Raw genomic sequence first — 27,865 nt, 5'->3', positions numbered from 1 at the left:
ATACGCAAACGTGTGCAAACGAATCTGGAAATTTCACAAAAAATAGACATCTGAAAAAGGCAGCACTTTCTGATTGGCCTATAAAGAGGGTGAGTATGCTTCTTAAGCAAAAAAAACCTACAAATTAAGCCTAAATGTGAAAATCAAAATTTGACAAAGTGCGACATGTTTTTGTACATGGTGGATGTGTGGCCTATGTTTACGGCGGTAGTCCAGTAAAATTGACCACATTTATGGGGCTAGGTTTACTCAAGTTATTTGCTTAAATACAGTTAAAACAAAATACATGTACTCAGATTTTTGAAGTTATGCAAGGTGGTTTTATTTGAATTTAGAATTTATATCTCAGGTGATGGTACATGTTAAATAATAAATATTGGTGGCTAATTACATCGTAGCCCAAGAGAGTCATTTTTCTATTTGAGTCAGGAATATCAACGTAGTTTGTCTGACTAATGGAATCAATTAATATTTAAAGGTGAAGTACATCATTTTTTGCAGCTATCCAAAAAGTAACCGACAAAATGATTGTTGAAAAGCATACAAAAGATGCGTCTGAAGATGCTTTTTTGGAAATTTCTTTTAGTGTAATTCGGGCAAAGCCGTGAATGGGTGCGCGCAAGCATTGGCACACCGCACATGCGGTTGCTCTAATTCGTTCGGCGTGACATCGTGTAGGTAGCTGCAATCGGCTGTATATGCGAACGTGCCTCGGATGCTGATTTTGGGTGAAATTCAAAACATGACTCGGCAACTTTTGAATCGAAATTGAGATCCTAATGTTGTTTTCTCGGAACAAGGGGCACAACAGCCAAACAAATTTAAGAGTCAGCATTGCCTCATATAGACTCCATGCACAAACAGTGTTGCGACCGCCTTTCGACCAACCCTTGGGGAGGGACACACCGCACGCGCATACTGGTCCTCGCGCGTGTAGCGCAAATTTAAGCATGCTCAACTAATTCTATTTCCTCCGCAAAGGAGGTTATGTTTTCACTGCCGTTGGTTTGTGAGCTGGTTGGTTAGTGTGTTTGTCTGTGAACAGGATAACTGAAAAAGTTCTGTACGGATTTTCAAGAATTTTTTTAGAGGTGGTCCTTGGTACAGATTTGGAATTGATCAGGATCTGCATGTGGATGCAGGATTTTTTCCAAGAATTTTCACCAATATGCGTGTACATTTTTTCACTAGATTGCTCTATGCACAGGTTTGTGTGAGTGGCACTGACCCGGTGACCCAGTATGTCTTGTGTAACACACCTATTCTAACCACACAATGGACTATACCATTTTATACAATGGGGAGTGGAAAAGTAGACCAACACAGGCATATACATACAAACATGTTTGAGTTTACGGAAGTCCAATGGATTTGCAAGGCTGTGGGTGCACTAACAAATATGGCAAGGAAATTGTTCAGCCTTGGCGGAGGTGAGCGCTCTCTGAGTGCTTTCTAGTTCTGAATGCGCACAGTCACTTTGCATCAGCAATTCGCTCAAGTGTCCCTCCCTCCCGGTGGTCTGCCCCACCGCTCCAAGCAAAGGCCAAAGGAAGATATGAGGTCAAGTTTGGTCTTCCGTTTCCTTCCTTGGATGGTTTCCATAGAAACACCACTGGTAAAGTTCTCTCAGTTTGCTGGTGTCAGTCACTGTAGGCGGGGGGGAAAGAAAACAGAACGAAACTTCAAGGAAACAAAGACCTCCATACATGACTCTGAAAGACCTGGCAATGGTTGTACTTCGAGCTTGTGAGGAATTGCAGTCAGTTGCCGTGTCTCGCGTAGCTGGTCGAATCTCTCTTCAACACAAACTGACTGCAACGCGAGGCTAGCGAACAAAGGCCATAATAAGGCTTCAGAAACTTCGCAATTTTCATGCCAAACGACAACAGATCCATACAAACAAAACTATTTTCGGTAGTCACCTATCACATACATCCATCAAGGTATTTTTTTCTAAAACAAACAAGGGATTTCGATCCATTTTGAATATATATTTTTTTTTCACAGACAAATCAACTAAAAAATATGTGATGAAATTTCCTTTTTTGTCGACAACGACGAAGGTCTTCCAAATTTGGAGGTAATCAAAGGAAAGAATGAACCTTCATTTACCAAAAATCTTGTGAATATGATGTCGTGAAAATCAAAATGTACACCTGAAGCAGCGTTTATCAACAGCTTGTACACTTTATGTGATTTTGAAAAGTTTAATTGACATTTGTCAAATTAAATCAGAGGATTTCATGTGCTGCAAAAACTACTGTGTTATGTGTAAGAGGAGTAAATGATGCTTCAAGACAGTGTACTTGAGTCACTTGATTCCAGTCCGAGTCTCGAGTCACTCAGGTCCGAGTCCGAGTCCGAGTCACGAGTTCATGGACATGGACACACATAAATGTGATACACTGTATTTGTCTCAGAGAAATTGTGAGGTGGCATTTAAAGGGTCCATGCAATGTATTTCTTTTTAATATAATTCCTTGAAAAAACACATTTGTATCCCATAAAACCCTTTTTAAACTTTCGTTTTGTCATTTTTAAAGGGAATATACATCATTTGCTTTTGCTGTAATTTTCAGAAATGGATGGAATTGGGGGGTTGGAAATATATAGCAAATATAGTTACACTGACTTTTTTGAGGTTTTGGGTTCGAAAATGCTATAAAAACCAAGAAAAACAATCATTTTCCTGTAGTCTGGTTCCCTGACTCCATATAAGAAGAAACAGAGCAGTTTACATACATTGGGGAATTGTAAGGTCAGGGAACCAGTCTAGCTGTCTCGTACCCGTTCATAGGTTTGTAATCGATTGCAAACAAGTGCGATGGTCAATTGGGGCCAGTATTTGAAAAAAAGCCAGTTTTTTCCAACGCTGATCGGCCGATCAGCGTTGGAAATTGATACAAAAATGCCACTTTTCTTGAAAATGACAGTATACCAGGTGCCATGATTTTACAGGATGCTTTACACTGTCATTCACTAACAGTCCAGCAAGGTATTTCAAAATGATTTGGTAGTTTTATTTTTTGATGTTTGCAAATGTTGTATTTTCCCTTTAAGGGTGTTTTGGTACTTTTTTTTGTTTTTATGCTGATGCAAATTCCAGGCACAAAACCTCAAAAATTACAGGTTTATCAGCGCCAAAAATTGCCAGAAGTTTGGATATTTCGCTGTTGTAAATTTTACTTTCTTTGGTGATCCGTTGTTGTGTCAGTACATGGGCAAACTTTCCTCACAAATGTTTTTAATGTGCAAACTTTGGGTTCATAATTTGAGCAGAAAACCCTAAACTGAACGGTGTCTTCCTGGAATGACATCACAGCAACAGTGCCCTCAGTTAACTGTCCTGAAAAGCTAGGACAATTTTAAATGTTTTATAAAAGTGCACTTTTCAATAAAATTAGCCAAATGTACTGCAAGTTAAACTTGCACGATCCCCCTGGCATGCTGGCAGGATTTATACAGTCAGTAAGCACACTTTTCAGTGTACCTGACCAAAAACAACAATGACCTCATTTTGACCCCTAGATATGACCTTTGACCTCAAATGTCTTCAGTTATCTTAAGTCCCCCTTACCCAGAGTTACTGTCACCAAGTTTGGTTGAGATTGATGTCTGACTTCTCATAAGTTGACTCTTTAGTGCTGTCATATTATGACAGTCTTCTCTCTGGACTACTACCTTATCGTGGTGGAGGAGTTTGTGCACCTCAGTGACCCTGAGAGCTATGCTGGCAGGAGTTCTTTTACTCCTAGCAGGGCCACCCAAGCCAGACAGGTCAAAGGGTAGAGGTCAGACGAAAGGTAGTCCACATCTGTCAGCTCGGCAGCAGGGGCTGGCAGCTACAATCATGGCATATTCAATTGTTTGCTACTGGCATGTTGTAGCCGACTGGCAAGCGGATGAGCTCATCTTGGGTCAACGGCTGTTGGTCAACAGGCATAGTTAGTTTGCTACTGCGGGGCAGCCTCCATTCATCCCTGCTGTCACGCTTTGTTGCGTTCCGCTGGATTCGATGAATGTCAGGCCCAGAGGAGAGCGTCTGTCCTGGGCAAGCATTCGCTCTCTTTTCCCCTCTGCCTCGGCGCTCGGCGTCTACTAATCATGATGGTTTCCAATAATATTCAGCTACCGGCAATGCGGGAGCCACCCTCTTCGGGGGCTTTCGTTGCTCGGCAAGGTTCGTGTTCCAGGCAGGCGCGACCTGGTCGTCATCCTGCTACTGCCTATATAGCCTTCGCTTGTTGGAATGTTCGTTCTCTCGGTGTTCATACAGACAGCCACTCCTCCTCGCCAAGAAAATCTGCAGTGGTTGACCTCGAGCTTACTCGTCTTGGTATAAGTGTTGCAGCTCTCAGCGAAACCTGGCTAACTGGCTGTGGTTCTATTCGAGAGGAAAATTTCACCTTCTTTTGGAGCGGTTACGCAGATGATGCGAGGCCTATGCATGGTACAGGCTTCGCAATTCGGAATTCCCTACTCCCTTGCACTCAGCAACCTGCCGCCATCTCTCCTCGCCTCATGTCCTTGCGCATGTGTCTGAGCACTGGTTACGTCACTTTAATCTCTGCTTATGCACCTACCCTGACGTCTACCCCAGAGTCTAAAGACGACTTCTATCTTCAGCTTAGTGAGTTGTTGCACAATATCCCGGCTGGTGATGGCATCATTCTCCTTGGGGACTTCAATGCCCGCATTGGTTCTGACTGCAGTGCGTGGAAGAATGTAATTGGCCCGCATGGTGTTGGGAGAATGAACGACAATGGTCAACGTCTCCTCGAGCTCTGCGCTTCGTACAACCTATGCATTGCCAACACCTTCTTCGCAGGCTCTGTTCGCTCCAAGGTCACCTGGAAACACCCTCGCTCACAGCACTGGCACCAACTGGACCACATCATTGTCAGACAGAGACAACTGCGCGATACCACCCACTGCCGCAGCTTGCATTCTGCTGATTGCAATACAGACCATGCCCTTGTTCGCTGTAAGCTTCGTTTACTACCCAAGAAGTTCCATCGTGCAACGCATAGACCATTGCCTGCTATTGACACTGTCTCAACTCACGACATCAGTCATGTTACTCAGTTTCAAGAGCTCCTTTCTGGTAACTTCAGCTCAGCACCAATCTCTGCCAACCCTGAAGGTGCTTGGTCTAGGTTCCGTTCAGTAGTCTACAACAGTGCTGTGTCTGCCTTTGGTCGCTGCTCACGAAAGCAACCTGACTGGTTCCGGGACAGCGCGGACATACTGCTCCCTGCACTAGAGAACAAACGGTCAGCCAGAAACAAATGCCGCTTGATCAACACACGCTCCTCAAAAGCTGCCCTTCGGGCTGCCAAGAGCACTGTCCAGCGTCTTACTCGAGCAGCTTTGCAACGCTACTGGTCTCACCTAAGTGATCGCATCCAACTTTGTGCCGACTCTGGTGATCTACGCGGCTTGTACCAAGGCATTAAGGAGGCAATTGGTCCTACCCCAAAGAAATCTGCTCCTTTACTGTCGTCCACTGGTGCCATCCTCACAGACCAAACAGCACAGCTTGACCGGTGGGTAGAGCACTATAGCTCACTTTACAACAGCGATGCTGCAGTCAGTACTTCTGCAATATCTACCTTACCTCAGCTTCCCATCCTGAAAGAGCTGGACAATTCCATCACCTTGGAAGAAGTGAAACATGCCATCAACGGCTTAAAGAACAACAAGGCTCCTGGCACTGATAGCATCCCTCCAGAGGTACTTAAGAAGGGTGGTAATATCTTGGCTGCAGAGCTCCACGCTGTTCTCCTGACCTGCTGGAAATCCCAGTTAATACCACAGGATCTAAAGGATGCAAACATCATAACCCTCTACAAAAACAAAGGTAACCGACAAGACTGCAATAACTACAGAGGCATCTCACTGCTGTGCTTAGCTGGGAAGGTTTTTGCTCGAGTGCTGTTACCTCGGCTACAGGTCATTGCCAACAGAATCCTTCCCGAAAGCCAGTGTGGCTTCCGCCCATCCCGCTCCACTGTTGACATGGTGTTTTCCTTGAGACAACTCCAGGAGAAGTGTGTTGAACAGCGGCGACCTCTGTACATGGTCTTCATCGACTTGACTAGGGCCTTTGATAACGTGAGTCGTTCAGGCCTGTTTTCCATCCTAAAGCGCTTGGGCTGCCCAGATAGGCTTTTGTCTATTCTGATGTGTTTTCATGACGACATGCACGCCACAGTCCAGTTCAATGGCTCAAGATCTGCTAAGTTTGAAGTTCGTCGGGGCGTCAAGCAGGGGTGTGTACTTGCTCCTACCCTGTTTGGGATCTTTTTCTCAGCCCTGCTACACCGTGCATTTCCCGAACCATCTGGTATCCTACTTCACACACGCAGCTCCGGGAATTTCTTCGACCTGTCCCGTCTCCGTGCCAGGACGAAGATTCGGCATGTTCTCATCCGGGAACTCCTGTATGCTGACGATGCTGCCATTGTTGCCCACTCAGCAGATGAGCTTCAACATCTCTGCAACTCATTTGCCAGTGCTTGCTCGGAGTTTGGCATGATCATCAGCCTTGGCAAGACAATGGTGTTATCGCAAGGCCCAGGTCCCCCTCCCATGATCACCATCAATGGCACACCTCTGAGCGTGGTCAACAAATTTCAGTATCTGGGTTCTACAGTTACCAGCACCAACTCCCTGGATACCGAACTTGACTCCCGAATAGGTAGGGCTGCAACCACCTTTGGCCGACTCCGTGCTCGTGTTTGGGACAACCGAGCACAAAACAGTTAACTTAACCAAAACAGAACACATGGACACCTAGAAGGAATGCACAATCGCAAGATTCCCCCTTCTTGGCTTAAAAGCCAGAGGGATACAAAAGGGATGTCAAATAGTTTTCATACCTTTAAAGAGGTTGTGGAATGCTCGAAGACATTTCCGTCATTTTTCGGGTATATGTAGCCTAAGGTGTGGTGAAATAAAAACGACTATTGTGTCTGTCATGAAATGGGTACAAAAGGTACTTTTGAGAGCTGTTTTTCAGGTCCTGTTTCGACCCGAACGTGCAATTTGTGTAAAAGTCGTCGTTGGGGGCAGCAAACAAAACACAGTAAATCGTGACGTAATAAACAGGACTCGTTTATACTACGCTGCATCGGGAGTCCTGTTTATTACGTCACGATTTACTGTGTTTTGTTTGCTGCCCCCAACGACGACTTTTACACAAATTGCACGTTCGGGTCGAAACAGGACCTGAAAAACAGCTCTCAAAAGTACCTTTTGTACTCATTTCATGACAGACACAATAGTCGTTTTTATTTCTTCACACCTTAGGCTACATATACCCGAAAAATGACGGAAATGTCTTCGAGCATTCCACAACCTCTTTAAGAGGAGTAGAAAGTTGCACAAAATATATTCCTAAGAAAGCTTCACTTCATGGAACCTTTAATAACAAACATTATTATTTGCTGCACCACCTGAAGAGTGTGCAGTATGGTTCGTTTGCTTCATGGTCTTTCGCGTTGTTTTAACATTATTTTTAGCAAATAAACATGGGAATTGATATTAAATTCATTTTTTTAACCTTTCTTTTTTTTTGTTAAAAAAAAGTGAGAGTCGTGAGTCGGGAGTCATTAGCGTAAAGCCCGAGTCATGATGGACGAGTCTGAGTCCGAGTCTTTTGCCAATGCGACTCAAGTCAAGTCCAAGTCACCAAAAATGCGGCTCGCAAAAGCAAAAATCCATGCAAGTTCACCACATAAGTCGTAAAAAAAGTTTTTTGCCCAGCGAAGCACAAACTCACCGTCAATATTTAACTCTTTCAGTTTTTTCTGAACCTTCTCGTTCCTGGAGAGCGCCAGCTGTAGATCGGCCGATGGAATCCTGGGTATCTGCACGTTCCAGTAAAGGTAGATGCGCTTGTTGAATGTTGCGTACACTAGGCAGGGCTTGTTGGCGCCTGTGGTGCTGTACTGGCCTGTGCAGACAAGTACAATTGATTATGTTACGCCCCAACTATGGTATTGGTCCCAACTATAGTTGGGACGGTCCCAACTGTAGTTCCATAGTTGGGCTGGCCCAACTATAGTTGGGAGTCATCAAGGGGGCCCAACTATAGTTGGGAGTCATCAAGGGGGCCCATCTATAGTTGGGCCACTCCAATCTTTTTATTTTGCGGTGTCCCAACTGTAGTTTACATTGATGTACAACTATAAAATGTTCCCTACAGCTCTGATACACGTCTGACTGTACTGGGGACCACTGAAATTAGCTATTGACGGGGCTAATCTATAGTTGGGCCACCCCAGTCTTTTTATTTTGCGGTCCCAACTATAGTGTACGTTGTTGTACGATTATAAAACATTCCCTACAACTCTTATACACGTCTGACTTGACTTGGGACCAGTGAAATTATCTATGCGTGGGGCCCATCTATAGTTTGGCCACTGCAATATTTTTATTTTGCGGTCCCAACTATAGTTTACATTGATGTACGACTATAAAACATTCCCTACAGCTCTGTTACATGTCAGGCTTTACTTGGGACCTTTGACATTAGCTATGGGTGGGGCCCGGCCGGCCACGCCAATCTTTGCATTTTGCAAAATGTTGCTGGACTAAAAAAAACCAGCTGGACCACTCATCCGATTCAGCATGCACCATGGAACTCCAGTCCTAACTATAGTTGGGCCGACCCAACTGCCGCACTATAGTTGGGACAGGCCCAACTATAGTTGGGACCGATACCATAGTTGGGGCGTAACAATTACACTGTGAAACACAAGGATGAGATATTCAAAACGAAAAAAGTGGTGGCAGACTTTTGAAAAATCATCCTGACTTTCTTTAATTAAACTACTGAACAACATTTTGGTATTTCCTTTCTTGAGATTTTGATCTGGCTTATCTCAGTTCTTTCTTTTGTGATTATCCAATCAAGCCCGCGGGAACGGGGGGTGCTGTGGGTGCTGCAGCACCCCCAACTTTTTGGACTGGGGTGCTGAAATATGCTTCAGCACCCCTACTCCCGGGCAAAAATGTGTTCCAGCCAGCAGTGTTTAACGACGATGAAATTGCGCCGCTGCGCTACACATTATGCTTGCTCTAAAAATATCTCCTTCGTTTTGTTCGTTTCTAGTTTTGCCGTGGCTAAGCGCGGCGCTTCGAACGTCGTGCACGAACACTGTAAAATATCAAGAGGTATTTTCCAAACCTTCAGGCAGTGCAGAATCGATATTTCTCTAAAGGTATCTAAAATCATGACATGTACATGTATATGATATTTCTGCCATTATAGAAATTTGACCCGAAAGCCATGACCTCGGCCATGACAATGGTGGCAAAGTTGATCATGCTTGCCAGGATTTTTTTCATTCGATCTTTCAATAGAGGCAAATGTTTTGAATACCTTTCCCCTGATGGTTTTTTTTTTGCATTTAAAAGTTTCATTGACGTTGCTAGCATTCTGTACTCAACATTAACAAATAGCAAGGTCCCCAACCTAGGAGTGGGATGGGCTTTCATTGAAACTAGTCATGCATTACGCCAATTCCAGTGTAGTTTCGTTTTAATAAAAAAAACCTATTCATGTTTTAACCTCTGCAAGTTTTTCATCATAAAAAGTCAGTAGACCGATAAATCCTTGCCTATAGCCCCAAACTTGCCATCTACCGATCATAAACGTAAAGATGCATTTGGTCTTTTAGTCTTTTATATTTGCCATTCCCTACAAATATATCGAGAGCTACATCGTTTGGTCAGTTAGAACTGTATGAATACATTTATGAACAGAAATTCATCCGCTTCCAGTGGAACCATTTGTTTTAACTTGAACCAAAAAACGTCCTTTCGGGTTTTATAAGTTTCAGCATACTTCAGTATATTTCATCACAGTGCATCCAGAATCCAACATTTTCCGGGGCCTTCAAGCAGGCCCCTGGCCCAGTTGCCTCACGCCAGAAGGGCTCAGAAAATAAAACAAAACATGAAGGTACTTACTAAATGTAAGAGCAACAGTATATTCTAAACAAAATAATGAAATAAATTGTCTTTATAATCTCAAAACACTTTTGCTTAAAAAGTCAAATGACAGTGGCCAGGAAGCGCCTCAGATTGTACCACATAGGCCTAACATCCATATTCCAAATTAAGCCACGACGTAAGGGCTTTGCGCTCCGCTTTTGCATTAATTTTGTCCGTCCTTTAGAAATTCCAGCACCCCCTGACAAAAGTTTGTTCCAGCGGCAGTGTATCCAATAGCCGGTTTTGACGGAACGTTTATTGAAGGATGTCATATAATTTTAGATGACGTCATGAAGGCAACATTTTTCAGCAGTCGTCTTCAGATGATTGTTATATGGATACGGTAATTGTAAAGTTGATCGTATTGATTAAAGTTCCCAAAGTGGCTTGTGGAATGAAAAGGAGTACAAAACAGAAGGGCAAATTGGGGAAAAATGGAAGAAGAAAAAAAAAGGAAAAAAAAAAAAAAGGAAAAAAAAAAAAAAAAAAAAAAAAAAAGGAAAAAAAAAAAAAGGAAAAAAAAAAAAAAAAAAAAAAAAAAAGAAAACAAAAAAAAAGACAAAAAAAAGGACAAAAAAAAAGGCTGTTTCCCATTGAAATAAGGAACAGTTCGAAGAACACAGGCTAGATGTACGATACAGTGGATGGTGAAGTTAAAAGCAGTTTCTCCGCAGAAATATCACTAGTCTTCATTCAAGAAAACACAACATCCTGAACCAAGACTAACAACTCACCAGCACAGAACGCGCAGACATTCTCCTGGAAGTGAAACCTGACGGATTCTTGAGAGTGGTTGACAATGTACGTCTGGCCGTCCCAGGCACACACAACCACTTCGTCCTGCCCATCGCACTAAGACCAGGACACAGGAAAGCTTTAGAACAACTGGCTGTCACTTATTGGAACCAGAAGTAGAAAACAGTGTTGCCACAGAAATCTTAAAGGCAGTGTAGATCATTTGCAGCTATCCAAAAAGTAACTGACAATAATAATAATAATAATAATAATAATTTGGGAGGCTAATCATCCTTACTGGCAGCTGGTGTGCTGAATTGCGAAGGACGCGGCTACAACGTGGTCGGGCCGCTGGCACGTAAAGGCGCCTATGGCTGCCGGCCACATCAACCCATATATGACCACAGAGCACAGCCTGAGATCGAAAGAGTTTGATTTTTCCGGAGGGAGGAAAACCGGAGGGCCCGGAGAAAAACCCTTGTGGCACAAGGTGGCATTTAAAGGATTCGAACCGTGGTCACCTTGGTGAGAGGCGAGCGCTTTACGCACAAGCCACCCATGCCACCCAAAATTATTGTTGAAAGGCCTTCTTGGTTTGAAGATAGTAATGGCAATACACTCACTCCCTGTGAAATTATTCTTGCCGTCATTTTGAAGGAAACAATAAAAGAACGCAATTTCCAAAGCTGCGTCAAGAGATTTCCGTTAGTAGTTGGTTTGCAGTTAATAGTAGTTGGTTTGCAAATCCGTGACGCGTGCTCACACAGTTGATATTATTTGTCGGTTCAATGCGCAACATCGCATACAGTGCAGCTCCAATCAACTTGTCCCGAATACTGACTTTTGAATTGAAATCAAGATCCTAGATTATTGTTTTCTCGGGATATACAGCGTTCACTCAGCTAGCACTTCCTTGGGCTAGTTGTAAAGCACCTTTGTTTATATTTTGAGCACTTCTGTTGCTTCAAACGAAATAAATGCACCAGTGATAAATGATCTATCCTACCTTTTATTTGAAATTCTTAGACTTTTCCAGGACAAAATTGGGGCTTTCCACGACCAATTTCTACGCTGTTTTGGCATCGTAGGAGCCTATTTACAATACACTGGCCGGTCATCACACTGAGGCAAGGGACGCCACTCCCTTTCAGCCATCCAGTTTGACACAAGACCTCTGAGCACCATAAAGGCATCACAATGGTGCACTGAACATGCAACAAGTTTATTCATAAGATTGAATTTTGCGTCGGGGTGAAATAAATTCACGATTGGGCTTTGCCTTTCACCGACTTATAAACACTACACACTCAGTGTGTTACCCACGAGTGAAAGTTGGAAAAAATCACATGGGTGGGTCTCGGAACCCACGACCTCCGGCTTTCTGGTGCAGACGTCTTACCACTCGACCACCGAGCTTGCGAGATCAGCTGGCTGGTTCGAATCTGATGTAGCTGCGGGTACCGCAGTGAAACTATTCAAAAGATGGTCACGTAACAAGTTGTTAAAGATACAGTCCATCATTTGTAATTTGTGCATTTTGTCCATTTGAAGCAACAAAAGTGTCCAAAATCTAATGAAGGATACTAACAACTAACCTGATGAAGTTTCAGCTCAGCTTCAGCTGTATGTTCCGAGAAAAACAGCATTCTAGGATCTCAATTTCAAATCAAATGTTGCTGAATCATGTTTTGAATTGGACCTGAATTTAGCGCCGCGACGATTGCAGCTATACGTGATGTCGCGCACTCATCCGACAAATTATAGCAACTGCGCGCGCGTGTGCGTCGTGCCAATGCTTGCGCACGCTTCACCGAATAACAAAAAGAACTACTAATTTAAATTTTCCTACTGCCTCTTAACGCACCGTTGAAAAAGCCTTTTTTCGTTGATTACTTCAAAATGACAGCTTGCCAGAAAGAAAAATTTCACAGGGAGTTTAGTCCCCTTACTATCTTTCAACCAAGTATGTTTTTCAACAATAATTACGCCAGTTACTTTTCGGATGGCTGCAAATGGTGGACTATAGCTTTAAGGATGTGTATAAACACCACTTGACCTAGGTCAGAGGTCACACGTAATAGGATCAAGGTCATGATGACCTCTTACAGTCCATCATCTAAGCCTAACTTTGATCCTCCTAAAGTGGAGATGATTAAGCCTGATGTGTACTCACATTGATATCAAATTTTGTCAGAGCGAAGAGTTGATGGTCAACTAGCAGTGACCACAGGATTTTATCCTCCTCAATCATCATTAAGGTGCCTGGATTATGTGGAAGTAGGATTTCAGAAAAAAAACCAATATGAACATAAAAAATGTATTGCTCCTTAAAAAGTTAGATTTTTAGCTGCGGGATAGCAGCTTAACAAATCATGTCTCTCCGTTAATTAGTCCGTTAGTTAGTTAGTTAGTAACAAACGTTGACATTGTCTATTGCTCCTACATATTGTGACCGATTTCAACCAAACTTTGTCAAAAGTATCAGTGGCCCAGCCCCAACATGTCACATGACCAAACTGGGGTCAAAGGTCATCATGGGGTAACTGTGGTCAAAAATTGTAACTCAAAACACTACCATATGACTACTCCTTGCAGAAATTACACGGCACAATCAAGTGACTCATGCATGAACACCAATTCGTTGGCTCGCAGCTTCCGAGATATTTCCAATCGAGCCATTTCTGACAATGACAGCAAAAGCAAAAGTTGTCCTCCCATATCAAGAACTTACCATCTAGAGTGCACATGGCCATTCTACTGGGCACGGGGTCCTTCCCTCCATGTGCGTTAGTCCGATCTTCGCAGTCGGCTACCATCAAACAAAAGAATCGATTAAACCTACAGCTTGACAATAGGCCAAAAAAAAAATAAGTCGGTCTCTGGTCAGCGCGCGCGTCGATTTTAATCATGCGCGTCGATCTTTTTTTTTTCCAAAATGTTCCGCGGTAGCTCCAACAGCGTCCTCTATTTCCGCACCTCCTCAATTTTTTTTACCAAAGAGCACCAAGGAATGGGAAATTGCACCAAGGCAAATGATCGAAAGCACCAAGGCAAATTATGGAGGACACCAAAAAAGCAAAATAGTACCCCACCTTGTCTGTACAATCCAAGCTTGAAGAAAAAAAAAGCAAAAAAAGCAAAAAAAAAAGCCGCGTCGCCGCGTCAATTCCGGAACTTTGGTCTGACCAGAGATTGAATATATTTTTTTTTGGGCCTTAAGGTGTTTATCTTCAAGAATATCCGAGACTTTAACGGCATTCTGTTTAATTATACCTGTTTATTTGTTAACCAATAACATGCATAGGGAGGATCTTTTTTTTTAAGCACTTTATTTTAAAGTTGGTTTATGCATGTTTTTTCAAACTTTTGATTTCCTTTTCCGAACGAACTTTAACGGAATATCATATCCTGTAACAAAAAAAAAAAGCTTGTTTGTTTTTGCAGGCCTTTATACGGTTTTAAAAATTGGTTTTAAATTGTCTCATTGGAAAGCTCATAGCTAATGTAATGCCAGAAAATTATCAATTCAATTTGAAAATCTATTTTTCAAGGTGCCACACCCAAAGAGTATGTATATACCAACTTTTTGGCCAAACGTGGCAAAAAGAGGAATCGCGGGATGAAATAAACATAAGGAGGCTGTTGAGAAGAAACTAAATGAACGAGTGGAAACTCACCTGAGCGACAGATTCTGCCGACCAATTCCGTGGAGACGTTGGCGTTGCGAGCCCGCTTGTTGGTGATGGGATGCCACTTCACATAGGTCTCGCTTTTACTGCTGTGTAGGTATGAAAAGGACGATGATCTGGGGTCAAATTTACAGAGCTTTTAAGCATAGAACAACACAGCACAGGGAAGAAATTATTTTCCCTGAAAAAAAAAACCAAACTGCGTAATAAGCCAGTTTAAATATTACCTTTAAAGGGAATGTACATTTGCTTTTGCTGTAATTTTTACAAATAAATGGATTTGGAGGATTAGTATGTTATAGAAAATATTATTAAACTGACTTGTTTCACGTTTTGGGCTTGTAGACGCTGGAAAAACCAAGAAAACCTATCATGTTCTTGTAGTCTGGTTCCCTGACCCCACTTAAGATGAAACGAAGCAATTAATACACTTGGGGAATTGTAGGCTCAGAGAATCAGTCTAGCAGGCTTGTACCCCTTCACAGGTGTGTAATCAATTGCAAAGAAAAGTCAGAATAACTAAATATGAAAACTTAGGCAAAAAAAAAAAAGTCTCCGGTTTCTGGTATGCGCGCGCGTCGCCGTAGCCATGCGCGTCGGCAAAATGAAAAAGTTTTTTTTTCAATGAAAGATGATGTCTCAAAACCGCCAAACTCACTGGTTTGACTGGAATCCTGCTGCTGCACAATTTTAACGTGTTTTTAGATTGGGTTATGGTCGAGAATAAGCTTTATGTGGCCTCTCTGGACTCCCATATATTTGCACTAAGTTTAGTCGGGCACCATTTGCAGTCATCAGCCGACATTTGAAGCAAAAAAATCAGGTAAAAAAAAAAAAAAAAGCCGCGTCGCCGGACCACTTTTGGGCAAGCTCCATACCAGAAACCGGAGACTTTTTTTTTTGGCCTAAAGCGCCGCAACGTTTCAATTAAAATAACATCACAGTCGTGTGTGCACGTGCATAGGTCCCCCCCCCCCCCCCCCCCCGAATATTCAAACCGGCAAAAAGCTATTTGAATATTCAGTTGATGGTCGAATATTCGGTATACTGGGGACAGCCTTACCGAGAGGATAGAAACGTCATGCCTTCCAAACTTGAAATTATAACATAATTGTATTTCTGAATATAGACTCATCCATCTCCATATTTATCATGGAGGCCCCCTTCCATGGCGACAGCATTGTGCTAGCTATTGTTCAGATAATCCATCAAGCAGCAGTTGCCTTGTACAATAGCATGCACAATGGTTTCTCCATTGCAGGGGCCTCGTGAGTGTGCAGTGATAACATGCCCCGATTTGTCTATAGTTTTTGACATGTAAATGATCGGTGCATTTTATTCCAAAAAGGTTCTTATACCTATTGGGACCGGTGACCTCCTCCACGTGACCTTTGACCCAGCTACAGAGGAGCTCTGCATAGTTGCATCCAGGCTGGGAGACAATCAGCTTGGGCTGTCCGTCTGGGTGTCTGCTGAGGGACAGGGAACCAATCTAACAAAATATAAATAAAAAAAACCCTTAAAATCAAAGTGCACTACATTCACGTTGTGCAAACCCGACCCGACCCGAAACTTACTTCGGGTCCTGTCCATCATTTCAGTCGGGTTGGGTTGGTTTTGGTGTTGTGTTTGAGATTTTTGGGTCGGGTCGGGTCGGTTAAGCCATCTTGTGAAAAAGATGAAGAAAAAAAAAGATACAAAAAAAGAAAAGGCAAAACAGTTCGCAAATTCATGCGGTGCAATATAATTGCAGAGTTACTGTGCCTGTTACGACCAACGTCAACACACTGCGCGAATGTGCATGTGGTTTGCGGTCTATCACGTATAAAACGATTAAACTAATGAGTCTTCACCGTACCGTACGGTATGATTCTTTACTGAGAGACGACAATTTTTACGCGACGCGGGTAAGTTCAGGCACAAAAAGTATACACAGTTGCCCAAGCCAGATATATTCGTTTTTTTTGGGTCGGTTCGGTTTCGGGTAGGTTTTTGCCTGATTTTTGTCACGTCGGTCAGGTCGGTTTTGGGGAGTTCAGATCGGTTTCGGTTCGGATTCTGTTTACATCTGAGATGTTTCAGGTCGGTTTGGCCTAGCCAACCCGAACCAATGCACAACATTATACTAAAGCCTTTCATCAGTAGCATATTGAACTGGAGTCCCATTTGCAGGTGGGCACTTGGGGGAAAGTTTTCTGGAGGGAGACGCACTTGGTCAAACATGTGGAATCAAGCATTTGACCTATCGCTGTTTGTGAGTTAGCCACGCCCCTTAGACAACCCTATGGAATTTTTGTATACTAAGTTTTGATTGTCTCAGATTTTGCACGTATATAAGGTGATTGGGCAATATTTCACAAGCTGCGTTGACGCGATTCTAATGCGGTTCTACAGCGGTAGGTCAATACAAAGCCATCTTTTGCCCTCTCCAACTTCTGAGAGGGGCCACACTGCTGGACAAGTTACGCCACTGGCCCACTACGCATTCATGCTGAGTACTTGAGAAGTGTCTCTAATACCTGTCCATTCAGGTGCCACTTCTGAAGCAAAAGAAACTTGCCGGGTACGAAGGGACATGATTCCTGTAAAAAAGCAAACAAAGTACGAAAGAGTTTTAAAACCATTCCCCCCCCCCCCAACAAACTGCAAGGGCATCATTTTTTCACTTTAATTTAAAGCCAGAGTCCATCATTTGCAGCTATCCGAAAAGTAGCTGGCGTAATTATTGTTGAAAAACATACTTGGTTGAAAGATAGTAAGGGAACTAAACTCCCTGTGAAATTATTCTTTCTGGCAAGCTGTCATTTTGAAGTAATCAACAAAGAAGGCCTTTCCAACGGTGCTTCTTAAGACGCACCGTAGGAAAATTTAAATTACTAGTTCGTTTTGTTATTCGGTGAAGCGCGCGCAAGCATTGGCACGACGCACACCCACCCCCGGTTGCTATAATTCGTCGGATCGGTGCGCGACATCACGTAGCTGCAATCGGCTCAGCGAGAACGTGTCTCGGACGCTGAATTCAGGTGCAATTCAAAACATGATTCAGCAACTTTTGATTTGAAATTGAGATCCTAGAATGCTGTTTTTCTCGGAATATACAGCTGAAGCTGAGCTGAAACTTCATCAGGTTAGTTGTTCAGTACCCTTCTTTAGATTTTGAGCACTTTTGTTGCTTCAAACGAACAAAATGCACAAATTTCAAATGATGGACTATATCTTTAATCTTCGGTGAAACAGTGAAAAAAATTGTTCTCTGGGCTCCGTGCACAAGTACCCCCTCAATGACAAGAAAGGGAGAGTTATTTGGGGAGACAACTAAGAGAGATGTCCAACAGTATTACTGATGATGCCGGACAAAAATGCGCAAAGATGCTATGGCTCCCCGCACATCCAGAATCAAATTTGTCGCGCATGTTTTGCAATTTGCAAATGATGGATGCTACTTTTAATTCAATTTTTTGTAGGTCTCTCATGTTTTACTGTTTAAATATATATTTCTATGGATACTGTAACGAAATATTGCTTCGCGCACTGGGCTTCCGTAGCTGCTGAGCGCTGGTGCGCGGGCTGCGTTCCGTGCGGCAGTGCTGGTGCTCTGCGTGCAGTGTATATAAGCGCGCTGCACGTGCGTCGCGGGCGTCTTTCCGCTGCTTGCTCTTGCTCCGTGCGGACGAAAGCAAGTAAGCTCTGCCATTGCTCGCTGGCTGTTGGATTGGTGGGATTAGGCTGTACCGCGTGAACCCTAGTTGCGGGGTAAGTAGCTGCGTCTTAGGCTTATCGGTCCCGATGTCTATTGTAATTACCCGATTGGTGATTGTTTGTGATTCTTAATTATAAAGTCCCCAAGAGATATAACATTATTGGTGTACGAATCAACCCTGTAATCAGCGCCTATATAGGAACCTGTGAATTACTTCGAATAAATCAACCAGTTCAAGTATATAAGCCAGGTGTGGTGCATAATCTTTGACGTGTCTGTGTGGTGAGCGTGTGTGCGTGGCGTGCAGACCTAGGTGCCTGGAGGTAGACTTCCCCCAAAACGAGTCCGCCCCTCAGGCCTCTCTGCGGTTACCGCTCGTCGTGGAGGCCGAAGCCCATTATTTAGTCAGCGGCAGACGCTGCCTGGTAAAGTCCGCTACAATACTATATGTAACTTTTTACTGATTGCACATAGGAGATCATATCTCATGTAATTTTTTACGTGACTAATAAAACGAATCTTGATCTAGATCTTGCAAACTGAATGGCATGGTAAAAAGCGCCCTCTCGTGTTCATGAACTAAGCCCATTATTTGGATTACAGAAGCAACCTAAGTGGTCCATGGCTGCAACGTTCATTTCCCTGTTCTAGCTCGCAATAGCATCATAACTTTGAACGTGATCACTAGCTACAATATAATATATGTACAGGTTTTATAAATCCTCCACCCATTGCCTCAGTATCCAAGTTATGACAAACATCAATTTGGTTTTATTTTTAGTTTTTTTGTCATTGATTTTGGCCCAAATACAATACCAAGGCCACCCAAAAGCATGGGCTACAAACTAGAAGAACAAAAATGCCAAGAAAATAAAGGCACAGTAACAGAAAGTACTGTTCAAATTTCACTTGAATTGTGAAAGATTATTGATACATATGAAGCTAGCCAGAGTCATGGTTCCAAAGAGAGGCAGTAAGTGGGTAAAACAAAACATGGAGGAATATTTCACAGTGCTACTCATGGATGTGATGAGGCAGAGATTTGAGTAGATCGAAAAAAAACCCACAAATGTTTACCAACTCACATTAGACGATGGCAGTTGTTTGTCTACCCAGCGATAGGCACTCACTACTCGGTCCGTGTGACCAACAACAAATTCCATCTTACCATCTCCGTCTGCAAATGGAAACAAAACAATAATGCAACTAGGAACACGTTCGAGGGAGGACTACATCGACGGTGTTTTCACGAAGTGACAAAAACCTCAATATCATGCAAAAAGGTCATTCCGAGATAATCGCCTTGGAAGTTAATCATTTTTTTTTCAAAACACCTTTTCGACAGGTTTTTAGTTATGGATTTAGGAAATTCTTGCATTGTCAAGTAACGTATGCTGTGTTCTTTGCTGATTCAAAGTTATTTATCAGAAATCTCTCTTGATTAAACTGTAATTCATTAATAAAGATCAATTGAAGTTTTTATCAGTTCGTGAAAACAGCAAAACACAGAGGCCTCACTTTTTTGTCCCATGAAGTTGTACACACTCTTCGTCACTTCGTGAAAACATAAAACGTTCTAAGAAATTGTTACATTTGCGCGTCTGACGTCACTGCAGCGCGCGCCCGTCTGTTCTTTATCGACATCGTTCACGGCGTGCGCGTCCACTCCCACCCTAACGCGTGTGTGGAGAAATGCATTATTCCTCTGGCCCTGCTAACGAGGTAAGTTTTTGTCACTTCGTGAAATCAGAAAAACACGGATTTCAGGTATTTTGTCGAATGTTTGTTTACGATAATCACAAAAATATTTCGCTTTGAAACTCGGCCACATTCTTCTTTTTGTCAAGTGCAATAAATTGGCCAGCAAAACCCAAAATCGTGAAAACATTGTCGACATGGTTAACCTTAGGTCGGCCTCAGGTCGACCAGCGATTTGCTTGGCCTCGACGGAACCGTCAGCATCAAGCAGAAACATAATGCTCAGGTCACAAAATTGAGAAATCATGTGATTATCGTGGAACAAGCGGCATCTCGACACAAAATAATTGCAATCGTGCTCACGTCACCCGTGAAGCGATGACTATACCTCGGCATAGACGTGATCATGTGACGTCTTCAAAATGGCGGAGTGCGTGTTGATATCACCATCAATTGTAACGTCGTTGTTATACAAATAACGAATGTTTGTGAGTGCAATGGTAAGAATAATTTCATGAGGTGACAGATTGAATGTTCTATTCCACGAGGCGAAGCCGAGTGGAAAAGAACATTCAATCTGTCACCAAATGAAATTATTCTTTCCATCGCACGAACGTAAAACATTCGTTATTTGTTTTATACAACACCTGAATACATTCTCCAATCGTCGGACAGCATACTGAATCTGTCTTTTCGTACTGGGAGCGTCTGAGTTAGTTACAAGATCTGTTATTTCTTCATCTGTAAGGAGCATAAACCCTCTACTACAATCGCCTGCCATTTTGTTTGTTTACGCAAAGTAGCTATGTGTATAGCGCCGCCAGTCGAAGGCATTCGTCCTTACTGCGCATGCGCAAAGTGAAACGGTATAACGCATGGTCGCACCGTGCATTATACCGAATAATAATATGTCACGTGATCTACAATTCACCAATCAGATGACGGGGATTTATTCAGGTGTTAAAACTTCATAAAGGCTGCAATTGATTCCTGCCTGCTGACCGTCTTGACCCTAACCTTCCCAAATCCATCAAAATCCATTCCCCCATTTTGGGGATTTTGGTGGGCAAACCACGAGTACCAAGTCCAACACAATCCACCTACATATAGCAGTGGTGGTCTTGTGGTGAATTTCAGCGGATTTGGTTCTAAAGCATAACGTGAAGCAGGGTCAGTGATGGATTTTGGCGGACTTGGTCCAGTACTTAGTGAAGGACACTAGGGAGTTAGGGTTAATATCGTCGCAGTTACACTCAGGTCGCAAAAAAAATTGGCGACTGATATGTTGCCCGGCTTCATCTATAATTGGATACTTTTTTTTCCAGTTCATCATCTCAGTCTAATGCAAGACGACGACCCACCTATGTCATCAATGAGAACCACCTTGATGTTGGCTGTGAGATGCTGGGTGTGGCAGGGTGTTAAGATGGTGTCATCACTGACGATGTCTGCCTCAGCTAGCTCCTGACAGAAAGCAATGATCAAAAACAAGAACTAATTTACACAAAATATGTCTGCTTTAGTGAAGAGAAGTTCCTCTTTACAGCCAAAATAATTGCCATCAAAAATGTGTACCCCTTGGAATTATTTTCAACTCCATGGAGTAATCTAATGGCTGAAGATGGCTGTTACTCGGCAAAAGAAAAGTCTAAAATATTGTGCCTTATTAGCAGTTCCATGTAATTGGACCATTTCAGGCAGTATTTTTTTCCCAAAATTCTAAAAGCCCTGTTATCTCTTTGATAGAAGACAACACCATGTAGCACACCCCCATTTACCTAATCACATCTTTAACTTCACTGCCAAAATTGAGCCTTAGCGCCACACACTAATGTGTTGTGATTCACAGAAAAGCCACACATACAGGGATCAGGACCTGATCATCTACTCTGTCCAGAGATGAAACTGGCCTTGGCAAAGAAAATCTGAAATTGGACCTTGGATCGGAGCTGCCACAGCATCGCGCAGTGCAGTTCAGCGCAGCGCATCAACGTGAGACCCAGTGAATTTTTCCATGTCATAGGTCAGTATTTAACCTTTTCTCTAGCCGGAAAAGGATCTGATCAGCGTTAGCCTAGGTGTGTTTCTACCATAGAATTACTCCGGTCACGACTGGTGTGTTCACTGACACGTTTTTTTTTTAAATTATAATAAAAAAAAATTGTGGAAAAATCGTTAAATAACTTTTTTTTGTGGGATTGTTAAAAGATCTGAAATTTCTGTGGAAAAGTAAAAAAATCTGATTTCAGATTAAAATCTGAAAAGTTTCATCTCTGTCTATCCTTGCCTTCCACCACTGTGACCCTGATTCCCATCTGGGCCTACACATGGATTGGGTTTTCAGTCCCTTTTCCTTGGCATGAAACGACTGAGAATATTTCTATTCCCCTTGGATGAGATGCCGGTCCATCGCAGGTTACTCCCCAGCTAATGCCGGCACCCATTTATACTCCTGGGTGAAGAGAGGCAAGTTTGGGTGAAGCGGCTTGCCCAAGGACACAACATATGGCCAGCGGCTGGATTTGAACCCCTGACCCTCTGATCATGAGTCACAAACCCTAACTACTAGGCCACACACCCGAATAACAAGAAAATTGCCAAATAACAAGAAAATTGCCAAATAACAAGTAGATAAATTTTTAAATACATACATGTACCTCTGTTTTAGCTGCTGGTACTCTGTAAAATATACTGCAAAGGCCCTCCCCGCTTATGGTTACCAAGCAGTTCTGAAGAAAAAACATTGTATGTAAATTGTACTGAAACTTCTTTGTCTTATTGGTACAGCATGTCCCAAAATACCTGCAGCATTTTTTGGTCATGTTTGTGAGGCTCTATCATCGCCGTGGAAACACGTACCGCCATTATTTTTGTATCAGTTTAAAGCTTGGAATCTTAACTTTATCCCTAGTAAGTATCGGTTCGATTTTTTAAAGGGTTTTGAAATGATTTGTGTTCAAAGAAAGGCATGTCAAAAATAAACTCAACCGATTACGAAAAAAATCAATCATGCATATTTTTTCTAATGTGGAAATGGTTCGTCATGTTCATGATGTGACAATCTCGTTACCTTTTACTTTCTGTGTTTCCTATTCTTTTCGATCCACATAGACTATACCTTAAATAAATTCACAATATTGTTCTTCATTCAAGTTCAATTTTGAAATTCACGTGCAAGTATACCTATTCAAAAAGCGCGCTCACACTGTGACTCGAGTTGGCACCTGATGTACCGCATCATAAATTTTCCTTGAAATCGGTTGAGTTCGTTTTCGGCATGCGTTTGTATGAACACAAATAATTTTAAAACTCTTTTAAATATCAAACCAATACTCGCCAGGGATAAAGTTCAGATTCCAAGTTTTAAAATGGAATAAAAACAACGGCGGTACGTGTTTCTGCGCCGATGCTACAGCCTCGCAAAACCAGTTGCGTGTATTTTGCTACGTATTGTACAGTCATGAATACCGATGATTTTTAAATACAGGGATAACACAGCCTTTTAGTAAAAAAGAAATTCTGAGATTTAAAAATTTGGAATAGAATTTGCAATGTCTCAATAAAATGTGTTAATTGTACTTGAGATGTGAATATTTCTGTACCTTTCCAGAGTTGCAGATATCACCAACACCAAGGCACGTTATCTGTAATCACAGATTGAAATAAACGTAAAACTTGAGAAAACTTTCAATGAAAATACATCAGCTTTCAATGAATGCAGTATTTCACACAAAAATAAGGGGAAAGTTTAAAAATCTGACATTTGTTGTGCATGGGAAATTGTGATACACAAGAAGAATGTCGTATCCTGTACAAAGTCTACATATGGAGAGTTGAATGCATTTTCAATAAAATTTTCTAATAGCAAAATTGGAAATGTTTCTCAGTCCAAGTATCATGTCTTTTCAATATTTTTGCAGTGACTTCCCTCCACTGAGATGATACAAATGTATACAATAAGAAAGTGGCGTCAGGATGCAACATTCTTTTCTTAAAAGGGTATTTATTTATTTTACTCATTATGGTTTTTTTTTTGGGGGGGGGGGGAAGGGGGGAGGTGGGGGGGGGGGAGGGAGGATGCTAGTCTGAGTATCACCCGTTGTCCACGGAGCCGTATCTCTGGTCCAACTGATTTATCTAGTCATGCAAATGTATGTGACCCCGCGCGCCAGCCAATTGAAGCCGGCTTTAAATCGTGACGTCATTTTATTCCGAAATGTGGACTAAGTTTTTGATTGGTCAATACGGATGCAGTGTTTTTGTATCACAACAATGGGCAGGCATAAATCTACAAAACTTAAAGGGAATATACAACATTTGCAAACATCGAAAAATAAAACTACCAAGTTTTTACGAAATACCTTACTAGGATGTTGGTAAATGACAGTCTCAAGCATCTTGTAAAATTATGGCACCTGGTGTGAAGTCATTTTCAAGAAAATCGTATTTTTGTAAACATTTCCAACGGTGGTCGGCCGACCAGCGTTGGAAAAACCTAACTATTTTTCAACTACTGCTCCAAATTTACCATTTTTTCAGTCCAAATTTTGTTTGCTATTGGTTACATGTTCATGAACGGGTGCAGGCCAGCTAGACTGGTTCCCTTGCCTTACAATTTTCCATCATCTATAAATTGATCCATTTTATATTTAGTGGAGTCAGGGAACCAGACTATTTGAACATTTTTTTTTTTTGTTGGTTTTTCCAACCTTTTCGAAACAAAACTTCAAAAATGTCAGTGTAACAATATTTGTCTATTATACTAAAACCTCTCAAATACATGTAGTTCATTTCTGAAAATTACAGCAAAAGCCAATGATGCACATTCCCTTTAAACCAACATTGGCTCTATCATAAGCTTGGTGCATCGCATAACATCATCGATATACAGAGCGCCTGACTAGGCTGTGTGTAGGTTTATAGATGTCCATGACGCGACAACAGGTACATACAAAACTACATAACCTGAAGACCCGTAGAAAACACCCGCTGAATGGTTTCAGGTTTCAGGTTTATTTCCATACTATAAGGTAATTAAGTTAAATAATAAACATCAGGTAAACATTTTAACGGAACTTGAAATAATAGCATGGGGAGGCCAGACAAGAAGCCGAAGCTTGCACTAGGTCTGCCCCCTTCACAAAGAATACATGTAGTTCTACAATTCATGAATAATCATAGGATATATCAATAATATGTGATTACATTAAATTCACGAGCTCATGCAAAACTTTACAAAAAAAAAGAATAAGTTACTTGAAGTAAATTTACCATCCTTGGCTTTACATGTGTTGTTAATCATTTTACTTGGCAATAAAGTAATAATTTTGCTCTTAATCACCATTGATATTAGCCGTAGTGAGAAGTAGTTTTTTATAATACAATTTACATGCTCTAATTGAGGTCATTGGGCAGAGAGATCAAATTTTATTGCAATGGTCAGAATGTCAAGATCAAGATGCAGTTTTTTTTGCATAATCAATCGCCGAATCTGCCCACATATCACAGACCCAAGCCTAGGTAACAACTCCTGGTCAACTATCCAATTTATATTTTTTCGTTTTTCAGCACTTACACAAATACACACCATAATACAGATGAAAAACCAACCAGCAAATTTCAGACAACATACCATGCCCAAGTTGGAGCAGGTTGCCCATGGTTGCGTGTTGTTCCCCTTGAAGACGCTAAGTTCTCCCTCAGCATTTCCCACCAGCAGCTCATTTTCCTGAAGATTAAAAAAGTAAACTCGTAGCAACTCCTTCATACAAAAACCTTGCTAAGCAAAAACCTTGGGTCTGACTAGCTGCTAAGCACCGTCAATATCAGATTTTCAATAATCGATGTATCGGAAATCCAATATCGAGAATATTCGATACGTCGATTATCCCGTGTAAAAGTTAAAGACAAAAGATGACACTTTGATTAAATTTTTTTTGTTAAGTCCTAATTTTCCACGGCCTTCTCTGGAGCATGTTGCTCAAACTTTTTAAAACGAATCTCAGCGCTGAGAGTTTGTCCAGAATGGGTGGTTTCTTTTGAGGTTTTACATTGGGGGAGACTGCGAATTCCAACGAACGCAGAGCACAAAGCGATGCCGCTTAGCATCTAAGCTTACAATGTTTTTATTTTGAGTCACAAGCACAAGTTGTCCCCGAGTTATATTACACAGCAAACGTTAAACACAAACATGGGAGATATATTTTGACGATAATCCGACACATTTTCAATATTTTCTATATGATTCCTCAATATCGAAAATGTCGATATTTTAATATGATCACTTTATTATAACATGTCTAGGCCTAGACCATGTAGTCCCTATTTATGGAATAAAGTTCAATTGTTATTTAATATTAAAAAATAATATATTTGCACAGTAGGCCTAGGCCTAGTAACTTTTCCATGCAGTGACCTGTCTGCCATCAGAAAGTGATTAACCACTGACATGGGCGTCGCCAAGATTTTTTCTAGAGGGGGGCAAAATTTGTTTTGCCAAAAAATGCTTGTATTTCTCAACACATTCTCGATTTATCAGTTTTAGAGGGGGGCAGGGACATTTTGCCCCCCCCCTAACTCATTAAATTTATACCACTTTGTCTTCGCGCCTCTTTTTCTTTTCTTTTTTTTCCTTTTTTTTTTTCTTTTCCGGGGGGGGGGGGGGGGGGAAAGAATGTTGTGTTGCATCCCGACACCACTTTTTCTTCATATGTTTTGTACGCCTATCATCTCAATAAAGCCAAAGGCCAGTTATTGCAAAAATGTTGAAAAAAACATGAATCAGGGACTTAGACATGTTAGAATTGTTTTGTTAGGAAATACTCAGAACATTTTTTGGACTCTCCTGAGACTTTGTACACAGCCGCTGAAGTGGCATCAGGCAATGTCAGGATGTTTTTTTACTACACTCTTTCCGTCAAATTTAGCAGGGAAAATATTGAACTTGAAGCATTTACTGAGAAAACACTTGGAATTTGGAAAGAATTCCATATACAGACGTTACTCGATATGCTTGACACCCGTGTACAAGTATGACTGAGACTAAATTGTTCAGACTAGGCGGTAGTAGGCCTATAGTCTATAGGCCTAGTCTGAAAAATTTAAAGTGTTTTCTCACTCATCATGCTCATGTGCCACTAAATGCTTCAAAAAGTTTAATATTTTCCCTGCTAAATTTGACTGTTTAGGACATGGCTGATTGGTCATTGCAGGGAAAAATTAGTGACGTCCGTATATGGAATTCTTTCCTTAGGCTCCAGAAGTATCTCAGTCATACATAGGGTTTGTGCACAGCACATACATGTAGCACTGTGTAGTGTCAAGTGATGTCCATACAGAGTATGGAACTCTTTCCAACTTCCAAGTTCATGAACTTCTTAACTTAAGCTTACATTGTCGTTATCAACGTCCCCCAAAACTACAGCATTTGGAAACACGTTCCCGGAAAACTCGAATTCCAAGCGCTCTACAAATACTACTGATCGCATCTTTTTGTTTCACCTATCAATCTGCTCATGTCGAGTGAGAAACAAGTCGAAAATGTTGTTACATTTGGGAGGCAGACGACATTTTTCTCTCTGCATCCAGTATGCAATAAATACAGTCGTATACCCCGACTCGTCAACCAGTTTGCTAGTCTGGTTCAGCTGACCTGATAATTTCCCCCGACGCCCTAGCCTTTAGTCAAGTCCCACGCGCTTACCTGGACACGTGACGCACCCCGGATGCTGACACGTAAAAAGACTAGGACGAGCGGCGTAGCGCTTTGCCGCTCGTGCTAGTCTTTTTACGTGCCAGCATCCAGGGTGCGTTACGCGTCCGGATGGTCCGGGTATAGGCGCGTGGGACTTGACTAAAGGCTAGGATGAACCGTGAGGTGAAGCAGAAGCGGTAAGGTGAAGGAGATTTAAGTTATCCTCTCGAGTTTGGACATAAAAGGTCGCCTGGGTTTTTTTTTGCCCCGCCCACCCTCCTCAGCAAGGTTGCTTGTTCGGACTCTGGTTTCTACTCTCGAATCTTTCTTCCCCATAGGCAGGGTGTG

At 42.0% G+C, this 27,865-nt stretch overlaps 1 protein-coding gene across 3 annotated transcripts; it reads right to left on the bottom strand.

Annotated features, from left to right (window-relative positions):
* Positions 1–292: 292 nt before the first annotated feature.
* On the bottom strand, positions 293–27,451 carry LOC119745680 (KICSTOR complex protein ITFG2-like). Of its 3 annotated transcripts, none has more exons than XM_038222213.1 (14): positions 27,216–27,451; positions 25,457–25,552; positions 23,427–23,468; positions 22,476–22,553; positions 21,186–21,288; positions 19,212–19,303; positions 16,946–17,008; positions 15,785–15,918; positions 14,415–14,512; positions 13,469–13,546; positions 12,911–12,999; positions 10,737–10,854; positions 7,784–7,957; positions 293–1,647 (listed from the first exon to the last, which is right to left on the bottom strand). In XM_038222213.1, exons 1-14 carry the CDS (start codon positions 27,309–27,311, stop codon positions 1,562–1,564), a joined length of 1,347 nt encoding a protein of 448 aa, XP_038078141.1. In that variant the 5' UTR covers positions 27,312–27,451; the 3' UTR covers positions 293–1,561. The 3 variants fall into 3 exon arrangements, with proteins under 3 accessions (XP_038078141.1, XP_038078140.1, XP_038078142.1); XM_038222212.1 differs by having other exon boundaries at positions 14,415–14,515; positions 27,216–27,449; XM_038222214.1 differs by having other exon boundaries at positions 14,415–14,515; positions 22,482–22,553; positions 27,216–27,448.
* Between the last annotated feature and the right edge of the window lie 414 nt (positions 27,452–27,865).

The sequence above is a fragment of the Patiria miniata genome, unplaced genomic scaffold, assembly GCF_015706575.1.
Source record: "Patiria miniata isolate m_02_andy unplaced genomic scaffold, ASM1570657v1 HiC_scaffold_7, whole genome shotgun sequence".
NCBI classification, from domain to species: domain Eukaryota; kingdom Metazoa; phylum Echinodermata; class Asteroidea; order Valvatida; family Asterinidae; genus Patiria; species Patiria miniata.
Note: the sequence above shows the minus strand (reverse complement) of the source record. Positions and strands in the feature narration are given on the sequence as shown.